The sequence below is a fragment of the Tinamus guttatus genome, unplaced genomic scaffold (genome assembly GCF_059628265.1).
Source record: "Tinamus guttatus ecotype Peru unplaced genomic scaffold, ASM5962826v1 Tinamus_guttatus_pri_ptg000060l, whole genome shotgun sequence".
Taxonomy (NCBI): Eukaryota; Metazoa; Chordata; class Aves; order Tinamiformes; family Tinamidae; genus Tinamus; species Tinamus guttatus.
Window position 1 is genome coordinate 1497533 of NW_028288594.1, and position 13631 is coordinate 1511163.

Genomic DNA, 13631 nt, shown 5'->3' on the forward strand with positions numbered 1-13631 from the left:
CTGATTGCACAGAGTATTTCCCACTGGTCCAACTGTTGGCAAAATTGCTATCCTTAAAAATTCCTATCCTATAAAAACTGCTCATTTCAAAGAGTTGTAAAGTTCAGGGGAATGCTAGAATTTCCTGAATCTGTATAGTGGTCCTGGGACAAAAATTACTATATTGGACATGAAGTAGCAGTTTAAATAGTAGTATGTTAGGTGCACTACAGGAATTTGTGGCATGGGAACTAACAGCAATCCCTTCCCCATGTGCACCCACAACAACTCACTGCAGCTGGAGAAGGTGGCTGTTTTCCAGCAGCAGCGAGTAACCCGTGTTTCTGTGCCCGCCGATTGCCCGCCCTGTCCTGCTGCAGTCTTGCTCGCTTTTGCTTTCTATTGCTGGAGGGAAGGTCTCCACTGCTAACGCCACCATTTGGGCATTAACCTTAATAGTGGATGACGGTTCAATACTTCCAACTTTTGCAGACCTTTCGTTTTGTGGCAGATCATTTCTAATGTGTGTTAACCACCTGACTTTACATCGAGGGGAATTGTTAATTCAACACAACTGTATAATAATATATTTTTCTACCACTAGGAGACTCTTATCCAGAATGCAGCTGTTGCATATGAGAAAATTGAACACAGATATGACGTATTTGCTATATCTTTGATATAGCAAATAGCATTTGATATATCTTCTGCTGAAATTTTAAAGCACTGCTTTACTTTAAAGCCTATTCTCCATCTATTTTTCTTAACAACACCCCAAAACACAAGTAATTTGCTGGGTTTTTTTTGAAAAAATGCTCTTCTAATAATTAGAAGTTGTCATTCAGTAAGCCACATAAAAAGCTTAGTTAGTTTAGCTAGAAAATGAGGGTTATCTTGAACAGATTTAACACTAAATAAAGCATGTAACTAGTGTTTTGGTGCTTTTTCTGTGATGTTATGCTTTACCATAGTTCCTAACATTTCTCTTAAAATCAAAACTGAATCTAATTAAAGCATTCCTGCCCACAGTTTTTCATAATTAGTTCCAGTTTCCTCAAATATTTAATTCTTTGCTGTACTAGGAAGTGAAAATTTAAAATAATCAAAGCTAAATCTGTTTATTCTTTGAGCTCCCCATAAATCTTTAATTTCAAAGCATTAAAGCATATGAGTGAGACCACAAAAATCCCTTTTTCTTTTCTGAATTGGTCCAAAGTAAGTAGAATCCTGCTGACACTGTGCCATACAGACACTACTGTGAAGAGGCTGGCAAGATAGAAACGGTTGTGTTCGCTCAGCTTCCCCGGGGCCGGGGGCGGGCGGCAAGGCCGCGTCACCCTTCCTGCCCCCGCTCGCAGCCGCGCTGGGGCCGTGCCCGCCGCGGCGCAGCTGCTCCGCAGGCCGGGAGCTCGGAGCGGAGGCAGCCGAGGGGACGTGCGCGGTGCCGGCAGCCCCGCGGCGGTGCCGGGCTTGGCAGCAGCGCGGTGACACGCGGGACACCGGGGCTAGCGCGAGGCCCGCGCGCTCAGGGCGGAGCAGGTGTCTCCAGGTTCGGCAGCCGCCGTGACCCCGTCCCTTCTGCCCTCTCCGGGGCCGGTCCTCGGCCCCAGGGTCCCCCGCAAGCCTGGACACCTCCCGTGGGACACAGCCCAGCCACCCTGGAGCGCGCGCTGCCTCCCGCCCCACGCCCTCTTCATCCCCTCGCATCCCTGAGAGCATCACGGGAAGCGGCAGGAGGCAGAAAATGGCCGGAGCCGCCGGCGGCGGCAGCGCGCAGGTGACGAGCCGGGACGGCGGCAGCAGCTGCGGCTCCGCGGGCGGCGGCAGCGCCACGCGCCGCCCGGCGCCCCCAGCCGCTGCCCGCCCCTGCCCCCGCCCCTCGCGCCGGCCTCCTCCCCGCGCCGCGCCGGGCGGGAGAGCGGGGCGGCCCGAAGGTGCTGCGGGAAGGAAGGGAAGTTTGAGGAAGGTCGCCGGGTGCCCGCGCGCTCGGCAGCATCATGGCGGAGCAGGGCGACTCGCCGCTCCACGTCCAGCAGCCGCAGCCGGCAGCGCCCGCCCCGGGCTGGCCCATCTGCCGGGACGCCTACGAGCTGCAGGAGGTTATCGGTCAGTGGCGCTGGCGGCGGGGCCGGGCGCGGGATGCGGGGCCTGTCCGCGCCGCGGGGCGCGCTCACTGCGGCGGGCGCGCCCGGCACTGCAGTGGCGCCGCAAACTTTACTCGCGCGGCGGCGGCGGCGGCCCCGGGGGGCGGCGGCTGCTTCTAGAAGGCGCCGCGCCCCGCCCGGTTCGGCCCGGCCCAGCCCCAGCATCCGCGCTCCGGCCCCGCCGTTGGCCGCGGCACCGGGCAGCTCCCCGCTTTGTGTGTGCAGCGTGCCCATGGGTCTGATACCTGTGCACGGCTGTGTGTGCGCTTGTACATGTATGTGCAGCCGTTGAGACTAGATTAGTCTGCACTTTTTTTCCGGTGGTTTAATGGGGGAGGAAAATCGCACCCACAGATCTGCTGCTATAGCGGTGACTTCCTTTTAAAATGTATTTTGTTGTTTCTTAAGCTGCCTTTCTCCTCCCCCATTGCTTTCATCTTATCTCCCATCTCCTTGTCCTCCTCTGCTCCATGTCACTGTTGCCCATATGGCCAGTGCCAGGGTTACAGCATCACCTCAGCACAGTGGCCCTGCTTGTCCCTGTGTGCGGAGGAGCCTCTGTGCTCCCCAGCCTCGCGCAGGGCGTCCCAGCGCTTTGTTAACTCCTGTCAGCTGTGCTTAGCTTTAAGCCTTGTGTTAGGTAGGTTATCTTGAGTTTTACTGTGAGGAAAGGTGAACACTGCTAATAGTATGTGCGATGGAAAGCTTTTCATCTCCAGACCTCAATATTACTTGCTGTTAATGAACTACTTCAGAGAAAACTTGCTTTTGGTTGTATATAACATTTTGAATCCCCAACAAATACTGCAGAAGGTAAAGGCCAGATCTGCATCTGTGAGGGCTGCTCCTTAGGAATGAGGCCATTTAAGTGAGGAAACCCTGGAGTGTTGCCTGCTGATGCTGGTGGTCATCTTCAGTGTTGCACATCCGTTACTAATTGCCGCCAGACTGATGACCGGAGCTACATGTTATTGATCTGAGTTGTAATTGTGATGCTCAATTTTGTCATCAAGCTTTTGATTTTTCTATAGCCAGGAATTAAGCAGAGCTGAAAAGTATTTCTTCCTTAAAATGGGCTGACTTTCTATAGACATACATGGACCTTGTTCCCATTGGCACCCCGTGAGCCTGCTGAGGCCTGAGGCCTTGCCCAGGTGTTTGGGGCTGGCGGGAGGCAGCGGGGAAGCGTTGCCTGGAACAAGCGGGTGCCCTGCGGTGGGCAGGGCCTTCAGCAGAGGCCCCGCCGGGGACAGGGCCGCGCTGGCCCGAGGACTTTGCCTTACTCAGTGTGGGGAAGGGATCCAAGCCAAGCAGCAGTAACTCTGTTGGCGTAAGCTGCGTCTTCGTTGGGGATTCGCTCTTTACAACTAAATGAGCAAATCCCATTTCTGTGGTAGAAAAGGCCTCAGAAGGTGTTGGATTAAACCTTGCCAAGGTAGTGATGCGAGTCACAGGGATTACTTATGTAGTGGTTATTTCCTGCAGAGGTATCTGCAGAATCACTAGGTGAGATATTTGAAATGTCTTTTTTTTTTTTTTCTTTCTACTTAAAACCTTGGATCTTTTGATATGCAAAACCTTTCTAAATATTTATGTTTAACCAGATATTCTTTGTAAGGTATGGATGCTAATTAGGGTAGAAAATACCCATCCATAGAGAAGCTTTATTTCAACTAGTGCTATTAAATGTCAATATAATTTCTTTAATTAAACAAATTTTATGGGGAGAATTAAGGTCAGATTATCTGGAATCAGATTCTTATGCACACTGAACATCTTTGATTTCAGTTAAACTTTCACTAAACTTAGGTTGCTTACCTGACACATTGAGAGCAAAATTAAGTTTATTCTATATCCTATTAAAAGCAATAAGCATCTATTTTTACATGTAAACTCCATGCAGGTGACAAAATATGAGCACAGCTTTGGAGATGGTGGATGGATGTTGTTACATTTAATTTAGTGAAGAACTCTGAAAGCGTGTGTGTATGTGTGTATATATATATATGTATATACATACACACGCACATATAAAACTGAGGGAAGGGGGAATGATGCAGTGCAAGCTGGGTTCAGCTGCGCGTCAGCCAAGTGGTGCTAGTCACGCTGTGGGTCTGAGTAGCTGCATCTTGCCCAAGCAGAGCTCTTCACCCCGGGGAGCCCCCGTGCTTCTCCCTGTACGACTGCAGCGGGTCTCAAGGGATGGGTCTGTTACACCTGCCCTTTCTCAGGTAAATGAGCAAACTAACAACATATGGGTGCATCTTTCTGGGATTTTTTAAAAGGAAAGGTGCACCAGGGTGATTCATCCCCATATCTCCTGTATTGAGCACATGCAGAATGACCAATGAACTGTTTTAGGGGTATTTACAAGTTTCGCTGGTGATAAGATAGAAAATGAAAATCATTACTAGTAATGGGAGATTTTATATTTAGTTTAGTTGTCTCTCTTGTCTGGGTTTGGCGTGTTGGAGAACTTCTGCTCTTTTTCTCTGAATAAACATGAACTTTTCTTAACTGCTAGTATGTGTCAAGGTGGAAGCTATTTTGAAAACTGAGGCCACGTGCTGCAGGTGCCGAAGGGTATAGTGCCTTTCCCTTCTCCTCTATCCATTGCTTTCTTTGTGTTTGCAGAGAGATTGAAGCGTCTGGTAAGGAGAAAGTGCTGTCTTTAAAGAGTGCTTCTTAGGAGTTGTTATTTCATATTTTTTTGTTGTTAAGGTGGTTAGCCTGTCCCTTAAACTCTGATGTACAGTTTTACAGTACATTTAATCTGCTCTAACAAGCTGCTGTTGAAAGGGTCTCATTGATCCGACAGAAAACTAGCTGTTCTTCCACTGGGTTAGTTTTCTGTGAGATCAGGTTGCCTGTTTGCCTGGCTGCATGATTGATAGGCCTGATGCAAAGCAGAGGCCGTGCCCACTAATGCCTACAGAAAATCTTCCTTGGAGCAGGAAGAAACCATTGTGATGGCTGCCTGCAAATGGAGAGAGTTAAGAGAGGAGGAAATTCTTGTGTTAATTCAGATTGATAAAGGCTACCAGAAGCATGCACATTTGGAAGCTAAAAAGGCGTTCCTAGCTATTAGTTCAGTGAGATCCAAAGCAATGAACAGGAGGAGTTGGAATGATAAGAAATGTAATTGCTATTAAGAAAGAACCAGATCTGATTTTGTGAGGGCTGGGATATCTCTTTGTATGATTTGAGTGCATTAAAAGTTAAATGGTGCAGTGGATTTTTAATATATGCTGGTTATTTTTTTCCAGGTGGATTAGCTAATAAAGGCAATACTGTAAGAGAGAGTGAATTTTGTTTTCAGTTTGTGTTTATTATAGAGCCTTCTGAATAAGGTAATTGAAATAGATTTTTCTAAATTAACAAAGCTTACATGTGAGGCATTTTTTTTTCTGCTGTCTTTAGAGGCAATAAAATTCTGCACTGATATTTAAACAGTAATTAGTCTAAAAACCTGAAGACTGAAGTGTGTAGTCTTAAAATTATATTTTTATCTCTCAATCTGTAATAAGTCCTACATTACATGGAAGAGACAAAGGGGTATTAGTATTTTATTAAGTTTTTTAGAAGGTTTCTTAAATTGAAGTGATCAAGTGGCTTTGCCTTGGTTTTGGAAAACTGCGCTGGAGTTGATGTTTGCCTGCTGGCTGGAAGTTGCTGTTTGTCAGACTGCTTTGGTGCAGATGCGGAGGGCAGAGAGGGGGCATCAGCCCGTGAGGAGGCTGGAGCGCAGCTTTTCACATAAAATTGTATTTTTACAACGACTGGAATTAATTTCAAAGTAAGAGGTTAGTTCTACGTGATGAAATATCTTCATATTCTCTGCAGCAGCTGATTACAAGTGTTCCCTTACTTAAATTTGGTCTCTGGTCTAGAGCTGCCTTTCTAACTTTGAATTCAAAAATACCTTGTGATTTGTTACCGCAGAACAGTCAGTGTTGCTAAGTCAGATGTGTTGGGATTAGTGTCTGAAACAGGTTACAATTCAGGACTGTTCTGCTGATTTTATAGTTCTTATTGTAAAGAGCCCGTGAGATGCTCACACTAACGGCTCCAGGGTCTTTGTTGGGGTTTCTATGGAATGAGATTTATTTATTTATTTATCCTTGCTGCATTTGTATTGCTAATGGCTCTTTGTCTGACAAAATGGACTCTTCTATATTTGCTGTTATCCGAGCTCTTTCTTTGACTCTATAGAGAGGTCTTGGATTATGGTTCTTCGGACCTTCTGGTGTTCAAGTTTTAATTACAGCGTAAGCTAACAGCTTACTTCTCTAACAGAGAAGCTTCTCTGTAGTTGTGGAGGGAAAATTACAGTTCTCTCTTCTGTTAGTCAGATGCACTTTCGCACTTCCTGAAATGTCCTATTCCCATGCTTAATAAAAACATTTGAAGAAAAAGCACTTCATGGAGTTTTCTTCTTGAAGAACTTTTTATAGATTTTTATACAGCAAATTCACTTGTGCTCTGAAATATTACTTGCCTCAGTGAAATACAGCAGCAACTAAAGATATGGTGAACATCAAAATTTGTAAATATTACTTAACTCACTATTTGTGAAAATATAAGAGGTCTTATATTTTTACAGCAGAACTTTAATTCTGATTGAAAACAAATTCTGCTCCATGCCAATAAATCTTAAACGCAATCTCATCTTAGTCTGTTGTATATACGCACAGTGAGGCTGTGCTGAGCTTTTATTTTTTAGTTATAAGACTTATCTGTGCACAACACTATTAATGTTAGGGAGGAGAGCTTTGCCTTGGCCAGAGTGGATTTTCTGTGTTGGAAATACCAAGTGATGGGAGACCAGGTTTTGGTTTGCATTGCTCTGAGATGATAGGCTTTGCAAATGATCCTGTTTTGTGGTATAACTTAATATTTTCTCTTTTTTTTTAGCTCTGGAATTCAGAGTTGACTAGAGGAAGATTACCAGCCTACAGCGTGTCCTTATGGCCAAGTGGCCTGGGCTGCTGCAGGCTGAGCGGTGCCAGCAGGTCGCGGCAGCTGGTCCTTGCCCTTCGCTCGGCCCTGGCGAGGCCCTGTGTGCAGTGTCCAGTGCTCAGCCCCCCAGGGCAATGCAGGTGTGGGGCGCGTTCAGGGAAGGGGCCACCAAAAGGATTAAGGGACTGAAGTACCTCCTGTGAGGAAAGGCTGAGAGAGCTGGAACTGTTTAGTCTGGGGAAGAGAAGGCCCAGGGGCGTCTTATCAATGCATAGAAAATATCTGAGGGGAGGATATAAAGAAGATGGGGCCAGGATCTTCCCAGTGGCGCCCAGTAAGAGGATGAGAGGCAACAGGCACAAACAGAGATACAGAAAGCTCCATCTGAGTATAAGGATGTTTTAAACTGGTTGTGGAGTCTTCCTTGGAGATGTTTGAAAGCTGTATGGACGCAATCCTGGGCAGCAGGCTCTAGGTGACCCTGCTTGAGCAGGTCAGGCTGGATCATCTCCAGAGCTCCCTTTCAACCTCAGCTGGTGTGTGATTATGTGAAGATTAATTATATTTTTACAAGAACCTGAATGGTATAAAAATAAGCAAAAATAATGATGCTGATGTGTAATTTGCTTTGATTCTGTTGCTATTGTAATTGAAGAGCAAGTAAAGCAGTTTTAAAGTCGGCTTGCTAAACTGAAGGTTAAACAAAGTTGCATGTAATCAGCATGCAAGAGATGCATGTAAGCAATACAAATTCAATGCATCAGGTAATTGGCGGATTCTGTGTATTGTTAATTTAGAAAAATGTGTGGTGTTTCCTGCTCTTGCAGGTGGTTGTGCCAACCTCCATCATGTCTGGACTCCTGTCTCCACTCTCTCTCTCCTGCATTTCCTCATCTCTAAGTATTTCCTAGAGCTTAGGTCAGAAACCTCTGAGCCCTGAAAACTCCTGTCTGCACAGGAGTTCCTTAAGTGCTCTAGGAGAGGCATTTCTGATGGTAATTGTGTGGAACTTTGAAGGGATTACATGGTTTTGATTCTAGCCAAGTCTTTGAATAGGAAGGTTTTGCATCTTCAAAGAGGAGCCATTTCTTATGAGGAGCCCTGTAAGGATGCTTTGAGAGCAGAGGCCAAGCTCCAACCTGGGAGAGCAATTCCAAGTTGGATCATGGGTTGCTTTGAAACATTAGGACAGTTTTACTTTATTATATTTATTTATTTATTTTTAAAGTAAAAAATCTAAAGAACGACTTACCCTTAGATCAGAGAGCTTCCCCCTCCTCCCCGAATCTGCTTGTCCAATGGAGCCCTCTTTGTTAAATGGAAACAAAACCACATCTGTTCTCACTGGCTCGAGGGATTAAGCACCAAGCTCTCCATGTGAAGGAGAACTGGGCAGCTTGTGCAGTGGCTACACGTGCAGGCCAAATTTCATTTTTGCTTAACCCTGTGTGTGTGTGTCTCATAGTGTATGTGTGTGGGGGTGTTTTGTTTTGTTTCGTCATTATCGTTGACCCAAAATATTTCAGAACTATAACACAGCAGTTTTAGTAAGATGAAAGCTATTTTTCCTTTCTGTTAATAATAATTCTTGGCTTTTAAAGAAAGGAGCTTAAAAATCATGTTACGTTAGTTACTTTTGTTAACTTTTAGGGTTTGGTAAAATCACTGGCATACTGTTGAGCAGCAGCAGGAGAGGAGCAATCTGCTTGCAGGACTGAGAAAATAAATATGGTATTAAGGTAAATACGGCCCCAAATTAATAGTAATTTTTTTTTCTTTTTCTTTTTTTTCATAAGTGAAATCTCTTGGCAGAAATTGATGCTGCTTACTACATGTAAATAAATAATTAGCTTTCTTGAATGAGTAGATTTCTACTTATTTCTGGCTTTTCAATACAGCCTCGGTGGTGGGATGAAATCCTGACTGGTCCAATACATTTTTCTGTTTTCTTTTTAATTATTATTTGATTTTTTTGGTAGGTTTTGGAAGGGAAAAGTGTTCATGGAGAAATGTACATGCCTCTCGAGATTTAGGTAGGCTTCTGATTGACTGCTGATTAGTCTGGAGGAAGTTTACATGACTCTGTCGAGACGCTAGCAGTGCTCATAAAGGCAGTGAGGTTTAAAGAGTCTCTCTGAAAAATTCCAGGAGATGTTTGCCAAGGTGCTGACTGTGGCCTAGTCCTATGGTTTGCTCCCACATGGACTTCACGGAAAGGCTTGGACTATCTGCATGGTTCTTGAATCCCTAGGTATTAGACTAGGACTTGCACTCAGCAGTTTGAAAACCCAGTATGACGAATTAATATGTCTTGATGATCAACAAGTTCTGAACTGTTTTGTTAGTCTTAATATTCCTGCGGCTTCTGAGATGTTCTGATGAAAAGTAGAATATAGGTAAAAAGTGAGGTTATCATATAAGACCGGTGTAAAGACTGTATGATACAACTTGTACGAGCTATGGTAATGGACTTGGAGAAATGAGGACTAGAAATAGACTGAAAAATGAAGGTTTTTAATGTCCCTGTTCATGCTTTTAGATGTTGTGAAAACCTAAGATACAGGATCTCAAAGATTAGATCCATATGGAATGTGTGAGCCTTTTTCTTAGTGATGATTACAGCTGTAAACAAACAGACTGGTTGGTATATCTACTTCAAGGTAGTGGCAGTTAATTTATCAGGCCAGAAAAACATTATGTAATTACTTGTTGATTATAGTTTCTGTCCTGTAGAAGAAAAATGGGCAAGAACACAAGCTTGAATCATACCTTTGGAGTTGTGAACTGGAATACACTCATACAGTTCAGTTATGAAATTACTTTTGCCTTCCAGTTTCTTTTACATGAAAGCATTTTATTATAGGTGCTGAATTTAAGCTTATAATTTAATTCCTATTAGTATCTCCTGTAAATATAAATAAATGTAGCTAATGCTCATTAGCATCCCCTAAATCTTCCAGTCTGACCCTCTTATTATGGTGTCATGCTATCTGCTGTTAAAGGGAGACAGGAAAATAATCCGGAGGAGCTTTAGTTAGTGCTTGCCTGTCATTCCACCCCATGACCATAGTCACAGTCACATTTTCTTGTGACACTTGGCTCAATACTTTTCAGGCATCCTGTTTTCTGTAGCAACACAACATTCTCCCGGTGTCTTATTAAGGATTTCACATGCTCTTTCTTCCTTTCATGGTAGTATGTCCAATGCCAACCTGTTCTGTAGTGTCATCTTCGCAATTTGTTGTAGCTGTCGATGTGATGTTTCAAACGCGCACACAGTCTGATTGTCTGTTGGGGAGACCTGATACATTAATGCCACGGGCGAATGGTAAGTGCATGTGGGAAGGGGTCTAATGATGAGTACCCGTTACAGATGCACATGTCCCAAAGGAATCAGCACAAGGCCAGGACCACGCAGGCTTCTGGGGAAAAATCATAACAACTGCGTTGAGCCATGGACTTCCAAAGGGATTGTGCACATATCTTGGAGAGAGAATATATACACTTTACAGAAGAAGAGGCTCTAGTTTGGCAGGTATCTGTTGCATTATCTGGGATTTGGAAGAACCAGCTGCCATTCAAATCATAATTGTAGTGGTACGTGAGTACAATGCCAATAACTGGCGATTCTGCATGCTCAGTTTTGAGTGTGTAATTATTTTTTTGGACTAGTTATATTGAGATACTTTGTCAGATTAAAAGGAATTCCCTCAAAGATAATATACCTACGTGTAACTTGCAAAAATTGATTTGTAAGGTTCCAAATACTCACAAAACCCTGGATTAACTACCACATGAGATTACTATCAACTTCATGAGATTTGGGTAGATGTAAGAAAGAGGGATATTGTTTAAAAAAAATAGTGGTATTAAAGTAGTGCAAAAGATAAGAACAGAATGCTACTAAACAGAGTATGCCAGTAAGATGAGGTGATATGGCAGCACAGACCATTATTTTTGAACTACAATTTGGGTTTACAAACTAAAATTGTTATGGGAAATAGAGGCACAATAATAATAATAATAACAATGGCTGGTATACATTCAAAATCTACATAATCTTCCCAATTCAGGCACTCAGAGGTGAGTCTTATCCTTGATCTGGAGGAACAGACAGCTGGTTACTTATGCTTCCTTGCTTCATTTTCTCCACTAGCTCCTCAATGTCCTCTGTGTTCCAGTTATGCAGCAGGGATGCCTAGAGCTTCTCCATAGCATGCTGTCTTTTCCTGTCTCCCTCTCTCCTTGTCCATGGGGGCGAATGGCCTCTCTTCGAGGTGGCTGGTGCCAGGTGCACCTGCCTTCCCCTGGGGCTTGGGCTCATCCCTGGGTAGATATGTAAGAGCTTGTACAAGTACCAAGATAGGGCAGTTGGTGTTCTGTAGTTATGACTTCTGTCTAATGTGTCAGGCATCCCATCAGCAAGAAAGCTGGTGTCATTACCAACGAATTACATCTCTCTCGCTGGTCTTCTCATATATATGGAGAAATTAGAAGAAATGTGGTAGGTGGGGGACAGTGGTAGTGTCTGAAGGAACCTAATGAATGCAAAACCCTTTCAAAGATGTTTGCATGAGGATACTGTAGAATAATAATGAGGTACTAAAAATAAGACTTGGTAAACCACTATGGAGTAGTAAAGTTCCTTTTTTTTTTTATTTTTTTTTTTTATTATTTTAATCTTTTGAGGAGGAAAAACATAGTCCTAGATGTATTTGGTATAAAAGTGCTGAGATAAATGGTGTAAAGTGCAAGACATTTATAGATCTGCCACAGGGAATAAATGAGCAGAAGTGCTGCAGAAGTGCTGCATGCTTGTGTGAAGGTGAAGGTGTGTGTGTACACGTGTGATGTGCACATGGAGTGCTGCTGCCTTCTATCTTCATTCTGTTAGTGCTGGGGACTTGATTAGTAGAAGGTAAACAAAACTAAAGTATTAACACCCGTAGTTGTAGGATGACAGTAAGGAACATGAGGGCAAGGTCAAACTGCCTGTCATGGCCCGTTGTGAAATGGCAATAGCAGTAGGCATCTTGTGGACTGAAATTGCATTATTTCACTGTTAACTTTCTGATACCGGGCTTGATGCAGCAGCAAGCAGGAAGAAGACTCCCAAAAGTGGTGAAAAACTATAAATCCAACAAAGCAGGGTTTTGAGTCTGACTGCTGGTGATCGCTCCGTAGCTCCTTCTGTAGGAGACCCCTGCAGATAAAGGCTTCCCAGCTCGGCCAGCGTGAGCTTTCATTCTGACAGCTCCTTTTTTGGAATGGCCAAGCATCGTGCGTGGCTGGCTGCTCAGACCCGTCAGTGCTTTTCCTGTGGTAGAGCAGGTGCATGTTCACCTCGAGCACGGGGTTCTGGATGCCTCGCAAGGTTCTGCATACCCGAGTAAGCCTGGTCTTCCAACGGGAATGGTTTACTGTAGCTTATCCTATGTAAACAGTTTCTTTCAACATGAATCAAATTGTTATGCTTAGCTAAATTGTCATGCTAAAAATGTCTGGGACTTTTATTATTATCATAATCATTATTATTTGCATGATGGTAGACTATTGTTCTAGTCTGTAAACTCTTCTGATGAGTAGCTTCTCTGGTCAGTCCTGTTGAACATCTGTTCCTCAGGAGCCCTTCAGTTCCTCTACTTGTGTAGTAGACTAGAGTAGGACATCACTCCTTCACTTGCACAGAAGGAGGCTTCAGAGCACATGGGAAAGTTAAGGACTTTCCTCTCCTTTATCCTCAGTGGTTTCCATTGTGAGCCAGAGGAGGAGAGGAAAAATGTTTTCAGTGGAAGGAAGCATAGAGCCACTAAGTGGCTATTTTAATACCTGAAACTCTTTTCAAATCTGTTTTCTATCTGTATCCCACCAAGAATGCAGGCTGCATAGGTTACATTTAGTGTCAAAATAATATATTGTCTAGCGGGTTCCAATGAGAAGAGAAAGAAGAGAAACTGAGGTTACCCTTACTCTAAACAGAGCAAACTTTTTGCATTGCCAATGCATCATACTGTTGTGATTAAAGATAACCCATTGCAAGTCAGCACCTCTGGAGAGGCGAAACAGGCAAGTGCGCTGATAGGCTCTTTATATAAATAACTTCTGAACTCTGCAGTTTGTGTCCCAAAACTTCACCTCTCATCCTCCTTTAGTAGTCAAAAGAGGAACCGATCTTCAAGTTGTGCCTAGCAGATATGCCCATGATTAATCTTGTAAGAGAAGAATGTCTAAATAGCAGTAAATGCATTCTGTTTGGTTTGGGCTAGTGTACAACTTGAGCAGGAACTATAATGGGGGTAAGGTTAGGGATGTGACATGACTGTTTTTTGTAATCCAAGTTTTCCGAAGTTCTTCTAAAGTAACTTTTTATTGTCACTATACTATTGTACTTTACCTTGAGGAAGCAGCTAAGATTACATCCAAACAGTGCTGAGGAATTTTTCTTTTGTGTGATGGTCTTATTTTAATGTGACTTTGGTGTACAATTGTGTTTTGAAAGTGCAAATTCGGTTGGTTTTCTACAAGTGGAGAAAACTACTAGCATATGGA

The 13631-nt window shown here is 43.7% G+C and overlaps 1 protein-coding gene across 3 annotated transcripts in view; it reads left to right on the plus strand.

Annotated features, from left to right (window-relative positions):
- The first annotated feature begins 1894 nt into the window (after positions 1-1894).
- The window catches only part of STK39 (serine/threonine kinase 39), an 84917-nt gene continuing 73180 nt past the window's right edge, over positions 1895-13631 (plus strand). Inside the window, exon 1 of one of the 3 annotated variants that reach the window (XM_088519483.1) lies at positions 1895-2085. In XM_088519483.1, coding sequence (XP_088375609.1) covers positions 1977-2085 — 109 coding nt within the window. In that variant the 5' untranslated portion in view covers positions 1895-1976. The remainder of the gene's footprint in view (positions 2086-13631) is intronic. The other 2 variants (XM_088519481.1, XM_088519480.1) reach the window with 2 other exon arrangements.